This window comes from Coffea eugenioides, chromosome 1 (genome assembly GCF_003713205.1).
Source record: "Coffea eugenioides isolate CCC68of chromosome 1, Ceug_1.0, whole genome shotgun sequence".
Classification (NCBI taxonomy): domain Eukaryota; kingdom Viridiplantae; phylum Streptophyta; class Magnoliopsida; order Gentianales; family Rubiaceae; genus Coffea; species Coffea eugenioides.
Genome location: NC_040035.1, coordinates 11,031,296 through 11,048,583, shown reverse-complemented (window position 1 = coordinate 11,048,583; position 17,288 = coordinate 11,031,296). Strand labels below are relative to the sequence as shown.

The 17,288-nt window shown below is 36.4% G+C and overlaps 1 protein-coding gene across 1 annotated transcript in view; it reads right to left on the bottom strand.

Annotated features, from left to right (window-relative positions):
• Positions 1–2,379: 2,379 nt before the first annotated feature.
• The window catches only part of LOC113767726 (beta-glucosidase 12-like), a 28,646-nt gene continuing 13,737 nt past the window's right edge, over positions 2,380–17,288 (bottom strand). The window contains exons 9-15 of the mRNA XM_027311909.1: positions 10,418–10,673; positions 10,203–10,318; positions 9,634–9,854; positions 9,476–9,507; positions 2,878–2,980; positions 2,675–2,783; positions 2,380–2,545 (exon numbers count right to left, since the gene is read on the bottom strand). Of these exons, the coding sequence (XP_027167710.1) occupies positions 2,380–2,545; positions 2,675–2,783; positions 2,878–2,980; positions 9,476–9,507; positions 9,634–9,854; positions 10,203–10,318; positions 10,418–10,673 (1,003 nt within the window). The remainder of the gene's footprint in view (positions 2,546–2,674; positions 2,784–2,877; positions 2,981–9,475; positions 9,508–9,633; positions 9,855–10,202; positions 10,319–10,417; positions 10,674–17,288) is intronic.

Sequence of the window (17,288 nt, the reverse complement as noted above, 5' to 3'; positions counted from 1 at the left end):
CTATCTCTAATATATAAGTAAAGCCATTTGTTGAAACTCCCAAAAGACTACTTTTTTTTCTATTCTGGAGACGGTATTAATTTTCAAGTGAAGGAGGATATCAGTGCCTTTAATAAAAGGAAAACAAAAGCTAAATTAAGTTCAAATTCCAATCAAGCTTTATTTCTTTAGATCTTACAAGATTACTTCAGCTTCTTGAAACGTTAGTATTATCAACTGCTTGAAGTATTAGGTTTGCTTCGACTTGGTCATCGCTCCCAATCCTGACCAGAAAATATAGATCAATTCATAAAAAAAAGGACATTTGATCAAAGAATAAATTTGCCTAAATTAATTTCTGCGTGGAGCGATGGCATGGTCAAGTGATGATGCAATCAGTTCGATCACCTTTTTCATATTTACTGCTGCATGAGGTCACTTTTTTTTTGTTATAACTAAAGAAAGTCAATTATAATTGAGTTTCTTCTATAATTCGGGTCATCTTTTTGTCAGTTGTTAATTTCTTTTCCAATTTCAGCTGAAATTTTCTCTCCATTTGGCTTTGTTATTGGTATTGTTCTGGTTCTTCTTCTGTTTGTCACTTGTTAGGATGTAGATTTTAGATCGCTGGTTTTTTTGTTCTACTCTGCAGCTGTATCTGCTTGTGATTGATTAGTGCTTGAATCACCTTTAGACCCATTGAACTTAAATAAAGGTTAAATTACCTCTTACCCCCTGTAGTATAGTGTTTTGCCACATAACGCCCTTAAGGTTTAAAAACCTGAATATAACTCTCTCATGATTTAGATTAAAGTGTCATTGTTAGTTTTTACATCAAAACTAATGGCTAATGGTAAAAAGTCAAAGTTAAACTAACAAATTGACAAATTTACGCTTTCAGTACTTCTTTTTCCCTCCAAATATAAAAAAGAAGAAATTGAAATAAAAATTGATACATAAGAATAGGAAAATACCAGTAATGATTTGGTTTCAAAGCCTATAATGATATTTGTAATAAAAATGGATTTGGAATTTTTATTCTTATTTATTTGTTTTGTATTTCCCTTTCATCTTTTTTATTTCTTATTTATTTATTTTTTATTTCCCTTCTATTCCTTTTATATTTGGAGAAAATTAAGATTTTGTAGGTCAAAGTATAGGTTTTCAAAATCATCTCTTCTCTTTCCAAAAAAAAAAAAAAACAGAGAGAGAGAGAGAAAGAAAAGGAAAAAAGGAAAAAAAATAGTGAAAAGGTGAATTTGTCAATTTATTAACTTGAATTTGACTTTTTACTATTGACTGTCAGTTTTAATGAAAAAACTAACGATAACTTTAACCTAAACCATGATGTAGTTATATGTAGGTTTTTAAACTATAGGAGAATTATGCGATAAAGCAGCAAACCACAATGGATACCCTTGAATAAAAGGATAAGTATTACCTATATATTTGGTGTAAGATGGAGTACAGGAAACGAACCTAATCCAGGATTTGATGTCTTTAAATCTCGAGAATTTTGTACGGAAGCTTTTTTTATAGTCAATCATGGTAATATATTTGATTTGTAAGATCACGTTCCCATATTGGAGCATCAACAACATAAGCCACAAGAAATGTATTTCTAATGAAAAAACAAGGGCAAATTATATTTTACCCCCTATAATTTAATATTTTTGTACATAACTCCCTTATGGCTTCAAAAAACTATACATAACTCCCTCATAATTTGGATTAAAGTGTCAAAATGACGAAAATAATCATTCATAACGGAACCTTTAAAAATATTGAAATTACCCTTGTTTAAAAATTAAAATGGTTGAAGTGACCAAAATATATAAATATAATATACATGACGCACTAACTTCATATGATTTTATGTTTTACCATAAAACCCCCTTATGATTTTCAAAATATATACATTACCCCCTGTGGTTAATAAATAATTTTCAACTTTACATAGGGGTATTTTTGATATTTTAGGTGACTCTATTATGGATTGCAAATTCCGTTACTTTGATACTTCAATCCAAACTATAAGGAGGTTATGTATAGCTTGTGAAACCATGGAAGGTTATGTACAAAAATACTAAATCACAGGGAATAAAGTGTAATTTGCCCAAAAAAAGGACTCAAAAATATTCATTTTCAAGAATATAATCAGAAACGAGAAACCGAAATTGGATATGCATGATGATTTGCATTTTCAATAGGATTGATAGAATCGAAAAGGAAAAAAGAAAAAATGGGATTGCTTACTATTCATGCCCATTTTCATTTATTCTGTAAATGAATCAAAATGAGAAAATTCTAACAAATTCCAGCTGACGTTGTTTTACACTTCTTCCCACTCGGATATAGAGCTAGGCACGGCCTTATGTGATAAATTCATGCGTAGACATTTTACTTGCGGAGGAACCTCTCAAACCAATAAGAAGAAAGTTTACGAAATCTTTGCAAGGTTTTGTAGTCTACATAATTGATCCCAAAACGGACGGAATATGCATCAGACCATTCAAAATTGTCAATAAGTGACCAGCCATAGTATCCCTTCACTCTAACGCCATTGCTGCAAATTAAAAAAGAAACAATGGGGAAACGAAAACCGAGTTAAAAAGGGTTAATTAAAATAGCAGATATAATTACAGGAGCAAGTAATTTGTTTATGATCTTCATTGACGTATTTCAAGATACTTACCTGATTGCTTTTCGAAGAAATTGAAGGTGACGATAATAATATTGAATTCTAAAGTTGTCTTTAAGAGCTTGCTTAAGTGTCAATGTTTGATTGTCTTTCTCATCAACCCCTCAAGAATGAGATAAAAATTGAGATTAATAGTGAGTTTATATATATATATATAGAAAAAGAAAAATAAGAAGTGGAAAAGAGTAGAAGAATACCATTTTCTGTAATATAAATGATTGGGTTCTTATATTTTCTTTTTATATAGATAAGAAGATCCCAAAGCCCTTTTGGATAAACATGAAGCCAATCTGAACCAGCCTGTATAATCAATTTTGAAATTTGTATAGAATTATTTGAATCGATTGCACAAATATCTTCTTATGGTTAAAAATTAGACTGTCAAAATTTGGACAAAACATAGTTTTTTTTTTTTTTTTTTTTTTTTTTTTTTTTTTTAGAAATGAATTCACAAGTTATTTCTTATCATCATCCACTAACATGTGAAACACATGCATTACAATTGACTCCCTATGCTTGAGGCAAACTAGCTAGAAGGTATCAAGGCACCAACATGGAAAAGTAAATTATGAGCATGACACCTGCAACTATCCAAGTTGCAGGTTGAGTACAGTTTGCGAGAATGAAAACTAAGTTTTGTACGATGAAGCTCGAAATTTATAAACCCAAGGTCTGAATAATGTTTTTTTTTTATTTTTTTATTTTTATTTTTAAAAGTAGTTCTTTTATTAATTAGATAAGAAATCAAACTATTACACAAGCCTAATTTTCCTAATTGAAGGCATTCCTAGCTTATCCAGACGAATTGCTCCACGAGCCATAGGTGGAAATGTATTAAATGTCTCATATATCCTGAGTTGCTGCTGTGGATGAGATACGCCCTCGTTGGACAGCACATCAGCCACTGTGTTTGCTTCTCTGTAACAGTGGGAAAATCGATCTGGATCTTCCATGATCTGCCAAATCTGCCTAATAACCCGTCTAATGTACCAAGGACAATGAATGCGATGCTGGAGAATTCCAATTAATAACAGCGAATCAGATTGCACATTGAGATTCAAAAAACCCCTATGTGCACTGATTTGGAGACCAATAAGGAGGGCACGAGCTTCTGCAAGGAGACATGTCGTTTCCCCAAAATATGCCGAGAAACCAATCAAAGGTAGACCATTTGACTCCCGAAGAACTCCACCGCCTGCACCCACTCCTGGATTACCTTTAGAACATCCATCCGTATTAAGTGTGAGCCGACCAGATTCCTTTGTTTCCCATCGTACAAGTTTATATGTAAACCCAACCTCCGATGAATTAGGCCAGTCATACAAATGATAAAAAGATGGTACTCGGAGAGGTTTTTTTAAATAAATTCCCACCATGGATTGGATTTCGGAGAAAATGGCATGACAAATGGCAATCGACCTCATCTGAACATCGTCAAACATTGCTTTATTTCTTGCCTTCCAGATATGCCAACACACAAGACAGGGAAGAACCCGTCCAATAAACCGACGTATCTCAGAATCGTATGATTTCAACCACCAACCCACTATGCGGAGTCTCAAAGATGACGCTGACAAATCGAATCCACATGCAGCTCCAAAATAATTCCAAATTGTTGATGCTATATTGCCATTTGAAAATAAATGTTCAATTGATTCCTCAGATGGCAATGGACAACAAAAACACTTTGATGGAAGATGGAAACCAATGTTACGTAAACTGTCGGGTATTGGCAGTCTCCCCAGCAAAAGTCTTAACATGAAGAAAGAAACTTTCAAAGGAAGACAAGGATGCCAAATTCTATCAAACACCATTGACGTGTTACGGGCTTGCCTAATATCCCGAAAGGCTGAAGCTAGAGAGAAATTTCCGGAAGAAGTAGGCATCCATATGACTTCCGCTTCACCCCCCTCTTCGGGGACTGGGTGGTTTAAAATGGAGGTCACCATTTGACTTGGTAGTGACTGACATAACCGACTCGTATCCCAATGTCCATTACTGATAAAGTTACTAAATGATAAGTTTGGGATAACCGTCGCTTGGAGGAATAATGCACCATTACCCAACCAATTGTCGTACCAAAAATGACAAGCTCCATCTTTGACCACCCATAGCATAGAAAGTTCCACTTGTCGACTCACATTCACCATCCTTTTCCAGAGTGCCGAGTCCGTTGCTTTGATTTCTACCTGACAGGGATGTTTTCGTCTACAGTACTTTGCTTTCATAAATTGAGACCATAACGACATCCCCTTTCTGAAATTCCACCAAAGCTTGAATGAAAATGCTCTGTAGACGTCCTGAAGTCTTCTAAAGCCGACTCCTCCCTCCTCAACTGGATAACACATCCGAGACCACCGTATCCAGTGATATTTTGACAAGTCGGATGATGACCTCCAAAGGAAGGTCGACAAAGCATTTTCTATAGTTCTAAAAACTTTAGCTGGGATAATCGATGCTGAGAGCAGATGCAATGGCATTGATGCTAATACATGTTTGATTAGAACTATCTTACCTCCAAATGAAAGCAACCTTGATTTCCATGTCATAATCCTCCCCAGGATAGACTGACATACTTCCCCAAAATATGATGTTTTACACCTTCCGTAGTAGAGAGGGAATCCTAAATAACGTATCGGAAATGAATGGCAGGTAAAACTTGTGATACGTTCAATCACCCTTCTTCTAGCAAGTGACAAGGATGGATGAACCAAGTAACAACTTTTTTGTACATTTATCAACTGTCCCGAACACCTTTGATACATCTGTAGCACCTGCATGATGGCCTTTAAAGAATGTGAAGATCCATTTGCAAATATGAGGACATCGTCCGCAAATGCCAAATGTGTTATAGAAGGGCATGCATGTGGAAGTCTGAAGCCCACAAATCCCGAGTGCAAGGCAAGATTATTCAAACCTCTAGACAAAACCTCAGCTCCTATAATGAATAATGCAGGCGATAAAGGGTCACCCTGACGTAGTCCTTTTGAAGATTTAAAGAAACCATGGGATGACCCATTTATAATGACCGAAAACCAAACATTAGAAATCAATCGCCATACAAGATCAATGAATATTTCCCCAAAACCAAATCTTCGTAGAACACCAATAATATGATCCCATGCCACCCGGTCATATGCCTTAGACATGTCTAGCTTCATTGCCACATTTCCAGCTCTATTCTTTTTTCCAATGCCCGATACTATCTCTTGAGCTAAAAGAAAATTGTCTGTTATATTACGTCCCTTCACAAATCCTGTTTGCTGGGGAGAAATAATTTTTGGCAATATAGAAGCCACTCTATCTGCTAAAATCCGGGATATTAGCTTGTTGAAGAAATTACAAAGACTGATTGGCCTAAATTGAGAGAAATCCTGAGGATTTGCCGTCTTGGGAATTAACACAATAGAGGTAGAAGTGATGAAGCGAGGTAACTCTGCCCCACAGAAAAAGCTGATTATAGCATTATGAACATCTTGGGCGACAACTTCCCATGCAAATGTAAAGAATTTGCCAGAGAATCCATCTGGGCCCGCAGCACTATCTCCATCCATTGATCTCACAACTCGATAGACCTCCTCAATCGAGGGTAATTTCTCCAATTTGTCATTGTCGTTTTCCGAGATCATAGGCGGAATTAAATGCAGCAAATCAGTAGAAGACTGTAAAGTGGGCGTTGTGAAAATATCTGAGAAGTATGTTATTGCTTCAGATACTATTTCAGCATTCGTCTCCACCCAAATACCATTGGAATTTTTGATACGGTGTATCCTTCCTTGAGCTCGTCTCTGCTTAACAACCGCATGAAAATACCTTGAATTACGATCTCCCTTTGCAAGCCATTTTATTCTGGCCTTTTGGCTCCAGAATTGTTCTTCAATTGATAGTGCATGACGTAATTCCGCCTGAGCCTTGCTAAGCTGAACATGAAATTCCTCGGAGGCATTTTGATCCACAACTTGTTCTGCCCGTTGGACTGCCAATTCCGCAGATCGCACAGCATCAAATATATTTCCAAAATGTTGTTTATTCCATACTTGAATAGCCCTCCTCGTTGCCAATAATTTGGAGCATAGTACACGTAATGGAGAACCAACCACATCTTGATTCCAAGCTTGTCGAATAACCTCCAAGAGTTCGGGTTTGGTAGTCCATATATTCAAGAAACGGAAAGGCCGCGGCTTATTGTCTGATTGATCCGCAAAAGAAATCTTCAACGGTGCATGATCTGAAGGATGTCTTGCCAAGTGAATCACAGAAATTACATCTGAAATTTCCAAGCACGACCCATTAATTAGAAACCTATCCAACCTCTTTGAAACTCTGGCTCTACCTCTCCGATTATTAGACCAGGTGAAACTAGCTCCAGAAAAGCCTATATCAAAAACCCCAGCCTCCTCCATGAAAGACATGAAATCCACCCCCTCCGATATTGTGAATGGACGACCACCACTTTTTTCATGAGCAGCTAAGATGACATTAAAGTCACCCCCAATACACCAAGGAAGAGAGATTGGTTTATCATTTAATAAATTGCACCATAAATCTCGACGCTCCTCGACTGAACACTTAGCATGGACAAACGACATGATAATTGGACTAGATAAGAATGAAGACTGAACATGTATTGAAATGTGTTGATCCGAATTACCCACAATGGAACATGCAAAAGGGCTTCTATAAAAAACCCAAATATCACCAGAAAGATTAACAAAGGCATGATCAAATGATAACCTTAGACGGATGGACTCAACTTTAGACACATCTAATTTTGGTTCACAAATCACAGCAAATTGAACACGATGAAATCTTACCAATTTAATCATTCTTCTTAAATTAGGGGATTTAGCTACCCCTCTAATATTCCAAAAAATACCACTAATCATTAGAAAGAACCTGGAATGAGTTTTGGAAAGATGTTGTGGACCGTAATTGTCTATCAGATGGCACAATAATCCGCACACCTTTGCCTCTTGTTTGTCGGCCATTATTGACGTCAACAACAGATTGGTCAATATTTAACGGATTTAATGATGGATCCAAGGACTTGTCACGAGCTTCAACCAGGCGTGGAGATAAAGCGCCAACACCAGTTGGCAATATGACTACATTCGGCATATTGGAAGTGAAGTTGTCCGGCTGGTCCCCACCCAAATCAACATAAAGATTGCTAATTGCATTGGTTTCGGCCTTGTGATGTTGAGCAGCAGCAGCTTCATAGTATTGCTTTGCAATTGATTTGGACTCCTCACGATCATTGCTGTTGAAATTGTAAGTTATTTGATTGTCGGCCATTCCATTTGTTTCGGCCCTTTGCTGCTGTAAATCTGTCAAAGAAGTATCCAATACCAGCTGGGACCCTTCACAATCATTGTTGTTGAAATTGTAAGGTATTTGATTGTCGGCCATGCCATTTGTTTCGGCCCTTTGCTGCTGTAAATCTGTCAAAGAAGTGTCCAAGACCAGCTGGGACCCTTCACAATCATGATTTTGGGTAATGTTTTTCAAACCATCATCCGAAATAGGTTGTGCTTGCCCCACAGCATCCAATGTTTGTTCTTGTAATCCCACATCAGTATCTCCATGTTGTGTCACTAGTATTTCTGCATCAATGGCTTGTTGAACAGATAAAGGAGGCTTCATTGTATCGGCTGTTGTGTTTCCTTCAATGTCATCCACGCCATTTTGTGTTTGTAAACCGACATCAGTATCCATTAATTTGCTTTTATTTTCGAGCTGGACAGATCGTACATTATTCCCCCTTGCATCTGCTGATGTCCCTTCATCCTCAATCATACCAGGAACTGGCACTTCATCAGTATCTTTCCCATTAGTAAAATGCATTTGTTTAGTTACTAGCATTGAGTCCTTGTGGATTTGTGAACTTAAACCATGTTGCAGCCGCTTGGATCGAGGCTCAGTCAAATTTTTCTTGCAGTCGACAGATAAATGACCTAATCTCCAGCAATAAGAACAGTATGACGGCAGATTCTCTGGTACTATCTTTTGCCAAAAACCTGATTCTCCTTCAACAGCTATCCAGACCCTTGGTACAACTTGCTTCGATACATCAATTTCCACACAGACCCTGGCCACACTAGGTCGTGTCCCAGCAGCCGTTGCCGAATCCAAGAACAAAGGTCTTCCTACTGGAGAAAGTATGGAGAACAAAGAATGTTTATCAAAATAATGAATAGGTAAGTTAGGAAGATCTACCCAAACTGGAGCCAGAGATGACTCTTTATGAACATGAAACTCCCTGGTCCATCGGAATACACGCATCGGGTATTTACCCAATTGCCAAATCCCTCTCATCCAAATCCTGTTGAAATCTACTTCAGCGGTGCACTTAATCAAAACATGTCTATAATCCATCAAACCAATGGAAACTTGGTCTTTGAGATTTAGTGAAGAAAAGAATTTGCGAGTATCCTCCAATGAAGGTCTTCCATGAGAAAATTTTCCAACCAAAGTCCATCTAAACGGTGCCGCAAGTTTGTCCACATCTTCTCTGGAAAAAATAACCGCAGCTTCACCCTTGTAAACAGACATATGCTGAATTTTGATAGGTGATGTAGCAGGCTGTGAGAAAAGTTGAGAAAAGGACTTTTTTTCCGTAGGAGACCTTTGCCCCTCAGCCGATGGCTGAAGGGCAGCCATGCCAACTAAGTGATGAAGAAACTAGGCTTTTTAGAGAGAAGGTTTTTAGAGAGAAGGAAGAGAATTAGAGGCCTAATTCAATTTTTCCACTATCCAAGGTCTGAAAACATAGTTATAAGGTCCAAAAATAGTTACCTGTACACCGATAAGCTGCCCATTGCGCGACGCTAAAATTATAATATACACTATAATATTATTCAAAATCCATTGATAATAGTAGAGTACCCAATAGAATAGGCATAATATGTAGATTAAATGTAATAGTACTTTTTTGGAAGTTGAACTCAACTTACCTGTTACATTAACTTGCCCGTCTGTACTGTAGCTTACGTTCACCTTATTTGGAGGAGATGCAAGATGGACAGCATAATTAGCTGTGTAGTAGTTTAAGCCAAGAAAATCATATGATCCTATCAATTTCTTAGATTGCTGAGGTCTGAATTTTGGAAGCCGATTGCCAACAAGAATTCTCATTGAAGGGGGATAATCACCATAGACCAAAGGATTCATGAACCTAAAACACATGCCAATTTTGAATAGGTGTCAATATGTTGTGTTTATTTTGTATTCTAAAGCCACATCGATCATAAGCACACCAAAAAATGATGTGAGCCCGTTAGAAAATTTTTATCATTATAACTCACTACCTACATTGCATACAGAATAGCATAAAAATATTAATGTTCTTTGGAGGAAGTAATATTAGTCCTAACTTTTTTCATGTATCCGTAAGAGGCAGAATGAAATCCTTTACAAACATTATGTTTTGTTGAATAGGTGCTAGCCCAAAAATATTCTTACGGGGGCTGCTTTGTACATTATTTGATGATCACCTTCTTGCAGAATAGTTTGGCGTACTTACCATCCAAACATGAAATCAAGGGCGCGAATGGCTGCTCGTTGATCAAGAGCTGAATTGGAAAATGGCACAAACCAGTCACTAACCAGTGTAATCCCAATTTTTCCTTTTTGGTGAGCCTAAAACAAATTCACACTTTAATCAGTAATAGGGAATTCAAAACTCAAAATTGATTATTAAGTTATTTATGAGTTTAAATCAAATATATAATGAGTAACCTGATAGTTTGTCTTGTATAATTTAACTACATCAGCATGGGCCAAAAGTTGGTGGTGTGCCACCAAGTAGGGTTCAGTCCCTGAATTTCCACTTGTGCAATTAATGTTCTTCCAAGCAGAACATCGACCAGGGGCAAAGGTACCACTATCATAACCAATTGTACTAAAGGTCCAAGGTTCATTAAATGTGATCCAATGTTTCACTCGATCACCAAACCTCTCAAAGCATAAGTTGGCAAAGTCGTGATAATCTTTTCTGCAAAGTATAGCACCATCAAATGTAGAACCGGATGCATATCAAGTTTTACATTACGAATTACTCCCATTTGATTTATTACCTGTGGAAAGTTCATTTGGTGGCCGTATTTTATAAAGAATAATGGTTAAACAAAAGTCATTCCAAATTAAGGCTTTAGCTTGTGCACTATGCATTAGGACTTATCTTTCTTATGACTTAGGTCTCGTTTGGAGTCGCGATACTTTTAATTAAAAAATATTTTTAGGTGCTAAAAGTACTTTTAAAATGTTTGGTGAATATTAGGATTAATCTTATATACATTATTAGTGTATGCAATGCAACCATTAGATATATGACACGTGCAAATTTTGAATTTAAAATTTAAAATTTACTTATCTGTCATCCATCCAACCATAATAGTATATACGCTAATTATGTATATAAAATTTACTCTAAATATTATTCTATAAAGTTAAGAGCAAAGTTTTTGGTGTTAAAAACACTCTTAGTAAAAGTTCAAATTTGGTGCTTTTAGAATAGCTTTTATGATTTAAAAAATAAAACATCAAATTTAATTATTTTATCCTATATTATGAACCAAATAAAGAGATAAATACTTTTAAAAATTTTTAAATTACATATTATCTAATATAATAAGTACTTATTGAACTATGTCTCTAAATAATATATTTAAAAGTACTTAAACTTTTAATAAGTACTTTTATTGAAAACTTTATTAAGGAGGTACTTTTAAATAAGCTATTGCAATCCTAATTGGGCCCTTAGAGTTGGGCGCCGAAGCTCTCTTCACCGTTACTGGATCAAATCTGTTCTGTTTTTGTGCGTTCTTCTCCTTTTCTTTTTCTTTGATTGTTTTTCTCTTGTTTCTTATTTTTGTTGTGGTTTTCTTGTTCCTGTTGTAACCGCCACTGTAGCTCTCAACGCCTGAAAATTTCTATGGCTTCGGCGTCTGCTAGTAGCGACCAGAGGATGGCGGCCCAAGTTCGTTGGGCAGACTTGGGTCGAAGTGGACAGCTTGCTGTCGTACTTGGTCAATTTAGTGACAATGATTTTTGTTAATAAGGATCCTCGTGTGCAACCCAGATCTTGGGCTCAAGTTGCTGGGCAAGTCCACAGGGGAATGCCTTGGCAATTTCGTCCGCCAAATCCTAATTGCCCTGTTCACGTAGCTACTGAGAAATATAGTTCAAAGGAGATCGCGATTGCGGTCGCGACCTGAATTGTTCTATATCGGTCAGGCATATTAATCGTAATTTTGATGAGACGCAAATTTTGAATATTTAATAGTTTGAAAATTATGAATAATATAAAGAAAATATGGTAAACAAAAATAATAAAAAAATTGACAAAAGAAAATCTGTAAAATTAGTAAAAGAAAATCTCGACAAGTTAACTAGGGATGACTCAAGACAACTCGATCGTTTCTATCTGTGTAAAAAATTTCTCAATCGAGTTCTCAGCAGTCCATATATATCGGAGTCATTTCGTTCCAATATCGGAACGTAGAGCTCCGTTCCAGTGATGACTCGTTTAAATCGTCTCGAGCTCAACTGAGTTTTGAACCATGAGAGAATGGGAAGCATGCAGTGGGTTTTACCCTAGGGTACTCTCCTCCCTATTCTGTCATGAAGAGATTTGTGGACTATCGATGGAAGGAGTTAGGGCTGGTAGAGATTATCTCATTGCGCAATGGAGTCTTTATCTTCAAATTTGAGAATGAGGAGAGCAAATTACGTGATCTGGAAAACTCACCTTTTTCATTGGCAAGCAAAATGCTATACCTGCGTCCATGGACTCTAAACTTGGATATAAAAAAGCGAGGATTTGGAGGTAATTCCAGTCTGGGTTCGTCTCCCACATTTGAAACGTCATTACTATACTGAAGCTGGGCTTTGTAAATTTGCCAGTTACCTTGGAAGCTGTTATACACTGATAAACAAACTGCCACTCAAAGTAGAGTTTCATATGCTAGAATTTGTATTGAATTCAGAGTTGATACTGGAAGACCATCTAGGATACCTTATATAAATGAATTTGGACGAATGGATTATCAGGAGTTTGTTTATGAATGGGTTCCAGTGAACTGTGATAAGTGTAAGAAATTTGGGCACCATCATACTTCATTACCCCTGAATCTTAAACTTACCGCAAAATGGATGCCTAAAATGAAGCCAACAAAATGGAATGTGGATGGCAAGGAAACAAAATCGCCTGTGTTTGAGGAAGGAAAGCAGAATGCAATATTGAATGCTGGTTGTACGAGTACTATCTCTGAATCTAAGGCTCGGGAAAATGCTGGGGATCAGGGTTATACTGGAAATGAGGTAGTTGTTGGAGTTGTCAATGATGTATTAGATCATGAAGTGGCTGATATTGTGGAGAGCTCTCCAGACCAGGAAAGGATGTTGCTTACTAGAGAGAATTTTGACCAGAAACATTGGATGATGCAGAAGCATAGTGCAGTGGCTAGTTGCAGAAGAAAGGCAATAGAAGGTCAAAAAGCCAGGCAGAATATTGATGCTCCTTTACAGACAAGGAACACCTACAATCCCCTAGCTGAGGGGTAGAGATGGAGTCTACCAAACAAAATGCAGAATTAAAGGTTGAGAAATTCAGAAAAGGAGCCCGGAAGAAGGGAGGTACCAAACTATTTACCCTTTAATATGCAAATACTATTCTGGAATATTGCAGGATTGAATGACCCTATTAAGCAATTGGAACTTAGAAAAATTGTAAATAGTACAAACTATGACATCATTGGTATTGTAGAGAGTAAAGTGAGGCTTTGGAACATCAATCATATTGCCTCTTTTTGTTTTCCTAGTTGGCAGTATATTCATAATGGTACTAAAACTAGTGTTAGCAAAGTTCTATTTTGTTGGAAACATAATGTCAATTGTACTATGATAGCCAAACGTGAGCAGACCATCTCTTGTTCTGTTGTACATAGGAATACTCAGTTCATGTTGACTATGGTATAGAGGAGAAATAAAGCAGCTATAGTCAAATATCTTCTAGAGTGATGCAGACAAAGGATCATTTTTTCACAAATACAACTATTGAGGTAAGAGCAACCTTTTGATACCGATCTTATCAGTAAAATAAAATTGTTAAGTGCTGAATATGCAAAAATGATGATGGTATCAAAAGAATACCAGGGTGAAAAATTGATAAAGATTGGTATAAAAAGGATGCAAAATGTCGGCATAAAATTGTTAACTGTTGAATACCAGGGTGCTTTTGTTGAAGGGAGGCAGATTGTGGACAATATATTGGTGATGCATGAACTAGTAAGGGGTTACAGTAGAAAAGTAGCAAAGCCTAGAGCAATCTTGAAAATTGACATAATGAAGACATATGATGAGTTTCTTTTTTACACTATGAAGCTAATGCAGTTCCTTGAAACATTTATTCTATGGGTAAAGAAATGTGTAGCCATGGCTTAATTTTTTATCAGCTTAAATGGTGCTTTAACGGGATATTTTCATAGTGAAAGAGGATTAAGACAAGGAGATCCTATTTCTCCCTATCTTTTTCTTCTTGTTATGGAGGTATTTTCTATGCTTTTCACTGCTAATATCTCCAAGTCTAATTATGAGTACCAGCCTAGATGCAAACATGGTCCGCCATATCGTCCGATACCGATACGTATCGACTGAGTCATAACTGGAACGGAGGGGACTAGTACGATACCGATCCCCGAATCGTAGATATTACCATATCCGTGACGATTCGCTCTGACTCAGCCAATATTGGCCGATTCGAATCCGTGATGCATGATATCGGCCGATATATCCGAGTTAACTAGGAGTCGACTCGGATATTTTTTTAAATTGTGTCTTTTTTGGTATTTTCTAATTTTAGTAATTTTATCAAACTTTCATGTGTTATAATGTGCATATCACCCGATATTCAACCGATATGTTGCGACGGATGTGGAACAATCGAAACCGCGACGCGACTGCGACCCGCGATGGCGAACCATGGATGCAAAGAATTGAATCTTAGTCACTGTATTTTGCTGATGATTTGTTTCTTTCAGCAGCAAGCAATATGCAATCTTTTCAGGTTATTAAGCAAACAGTTGATGAGTTTTATGCCCTATCTAGATTGAAACAGAATTTCGGTAAATGTCAGATATTTCTTGCTAGAGTCTCTGAAAAACAAGCAAACAAACTATATGATATTGTGCAAATGGAGAAAGGTATTCTACCTGTTAGGTACTTGGGACTACCTTTAATCTCTGCAAGATTGACTCTAAAAGATTGCAAGCCAATTTTTGAATAGATGCAGCAGAAACTATTGAGCTGGGCTAATAAGAAACTTAGCTGTGGAGGTACATTACAACTTACTGTGTCTGTATTATATGTATGGTATCTTTCTGTACTTGTCAAGAATTTTCATTTTACCTAAAGCTGCCATTAGAAAAATGGAAATTATGATGTCTTCATTCCTATGGTCTGGAGAGCTCAAGAGGAATTATAGTGTGAAAGTGTGAAAGAACGGGGTCTTGGAATAAATGACTTGACCTTATGGAGCAAGTGTTTAGTTCTACAGTTGATCTGGAATATATGTGATAGGAAGGCATCACTATGGATCAAATGGGTTCATACAGTTTTTCTAAAAGGCAGTTCATTTGGGGGTTATAAAGCTTATACTGATTGCTCTTGTGTATGGAGAAAGTATTAATGCTCAGACCTCTTGCTCAACCACTAATCAAAAGATTATTCAAAAAATGGAAAAATTACTAACTTTTGGTATGACCAATTGCATCCTATAGGTCCTTTATATATGAAGTTTAGTAAACATCTTTTGGTATGCTTTGGATGGAACGACAAGGACACAGTGGATAAATGATACTTGGGGATTGCCTGCTGGCAGGAAATTCTCAAATCAAGCAAGTATATTGAAGAATCAGACTCCTGATTTTTTTTCGTCCTCTTTATTGCTGATGAGGATCAAACTGCCAGGTTAGCCAGCTCATCTGGTATTTTCACTGTCATGTTAGCATTGAAAATACTCAGACCTATTAGACAAAAGGTAAACTAGTACAAGGTGGTATGGAGCAAGGGTTACGTATTTGCATTTGTTCTATGGTTAGCTTGCAGAAGAAGGCTAAATACTAAAGAAAGAGTGAGGAAATGGGGGTATTGTTCAGATAGTCCAGAATGTGTGCTATGTAGATGTATAGATGAAACCATTGATCATCTATTCTCTGAGTGTACCGTAGTTGTTGCAATTTGGCACAAGATACAGGCCTTATGCCCGGTATATAGGGGTACTTACCTCAGGGTTGTTGAGCTTGAATGGATATGTCAACACTGGAAGTCTATATCCTTCGGTGATCAACTCAAAAGGTAAGCTCCTGCATGCAGAGTGTATCATGTATGGAGGGCAAGAAATTCTGCTATCTTTCGGCGTCGCTCTTTGTCTGCTGTACAAATTGTATCTAATATCATTACTGAGGTTCAAGGAGTGGTTGGGACTTGGAGAAGTGTGGCTAGAACCAAGACTAATTGGGACTTGGTGATGGAAGGGGGAGGGTCTCCCATGAATGTTTCGATAGTGTTTAGCTCATGTTCTGTATAGTGTAGCCTCTTGTTGTTAGCTAGGGAAGGATACTCTTGCATCTATTCAGGCTTCTTTGCTTGAGTTGCACAAACTTAAATGCTCTATCAATAAGTTTGATCTCTTTTGCTCAAATAAAAAAAAAAAGTCATTAAAAGTACTGAAAGCTCCATTTCAGGTATGTTATTATCTCTTGTCTCCTAGTTCTTGGACGAATAAGAAATCAAGCGGAAGATATAAAGGAATTTTTTTTTTTTTAATTACCATGTGAGACTACTGTAGTAAATTTAGGAAAATTCACAGCTAATCTTGTATACAGTAAGAAGTTAGGAAAGAAAATTCATGCTCTTTTTTTTTTTTTTTGCAGAAATTTTTTTGCATAAAAAAATATGATAAAATTTTGGGAAACAATTTGGTGCAGTGCTCAGAATTTGAGTAACAAAATTGCAATTCTCCCCTGAAATTATACAAACCCTTCTTTAGGGTGTAAGTGTAATTATTGAAATGTGAGGAGCGGTAATTATGTTTACTATGGTACTACGAAATCAACATACATTGTATTTGTTTGTTGAATCATTTATTTCTTGCTTTTCTGCTAAACTGTGTTTTGTTGATGTGTTATATGTGTTGATTTGTTATTGCTTCTTAATTCAGTTTGGATTAGTTGTTTTTGGGTGTATTTTTGAAAAACTTTACTGTAACATATCTATGAAAACAAGTTTTTCATGTACAATGGTACAGTAATACACAAATAAAAATAAGTATATAAAATACAAAAAAATAATTTCAAAAACAAAAAAAAAAACCTCAAAAACACCAAAAATAGCCTCAAAAAACAATCTCATCTACAATAAAATTTTTTTACTTACATTACTACAGTAAAATATTCCAAAAATAGCTCCAAAAACAGCTAATCCAAACGTAACCTTTTTTTGAGATTTTTTTGAATTATTTTTGTTTGTGTATTACTATAGTATTGTATTTGAAAAGCTTGTCTTTTAACAAGGGGGAAATCCAAACGGATTAATATAGCAATATTATATG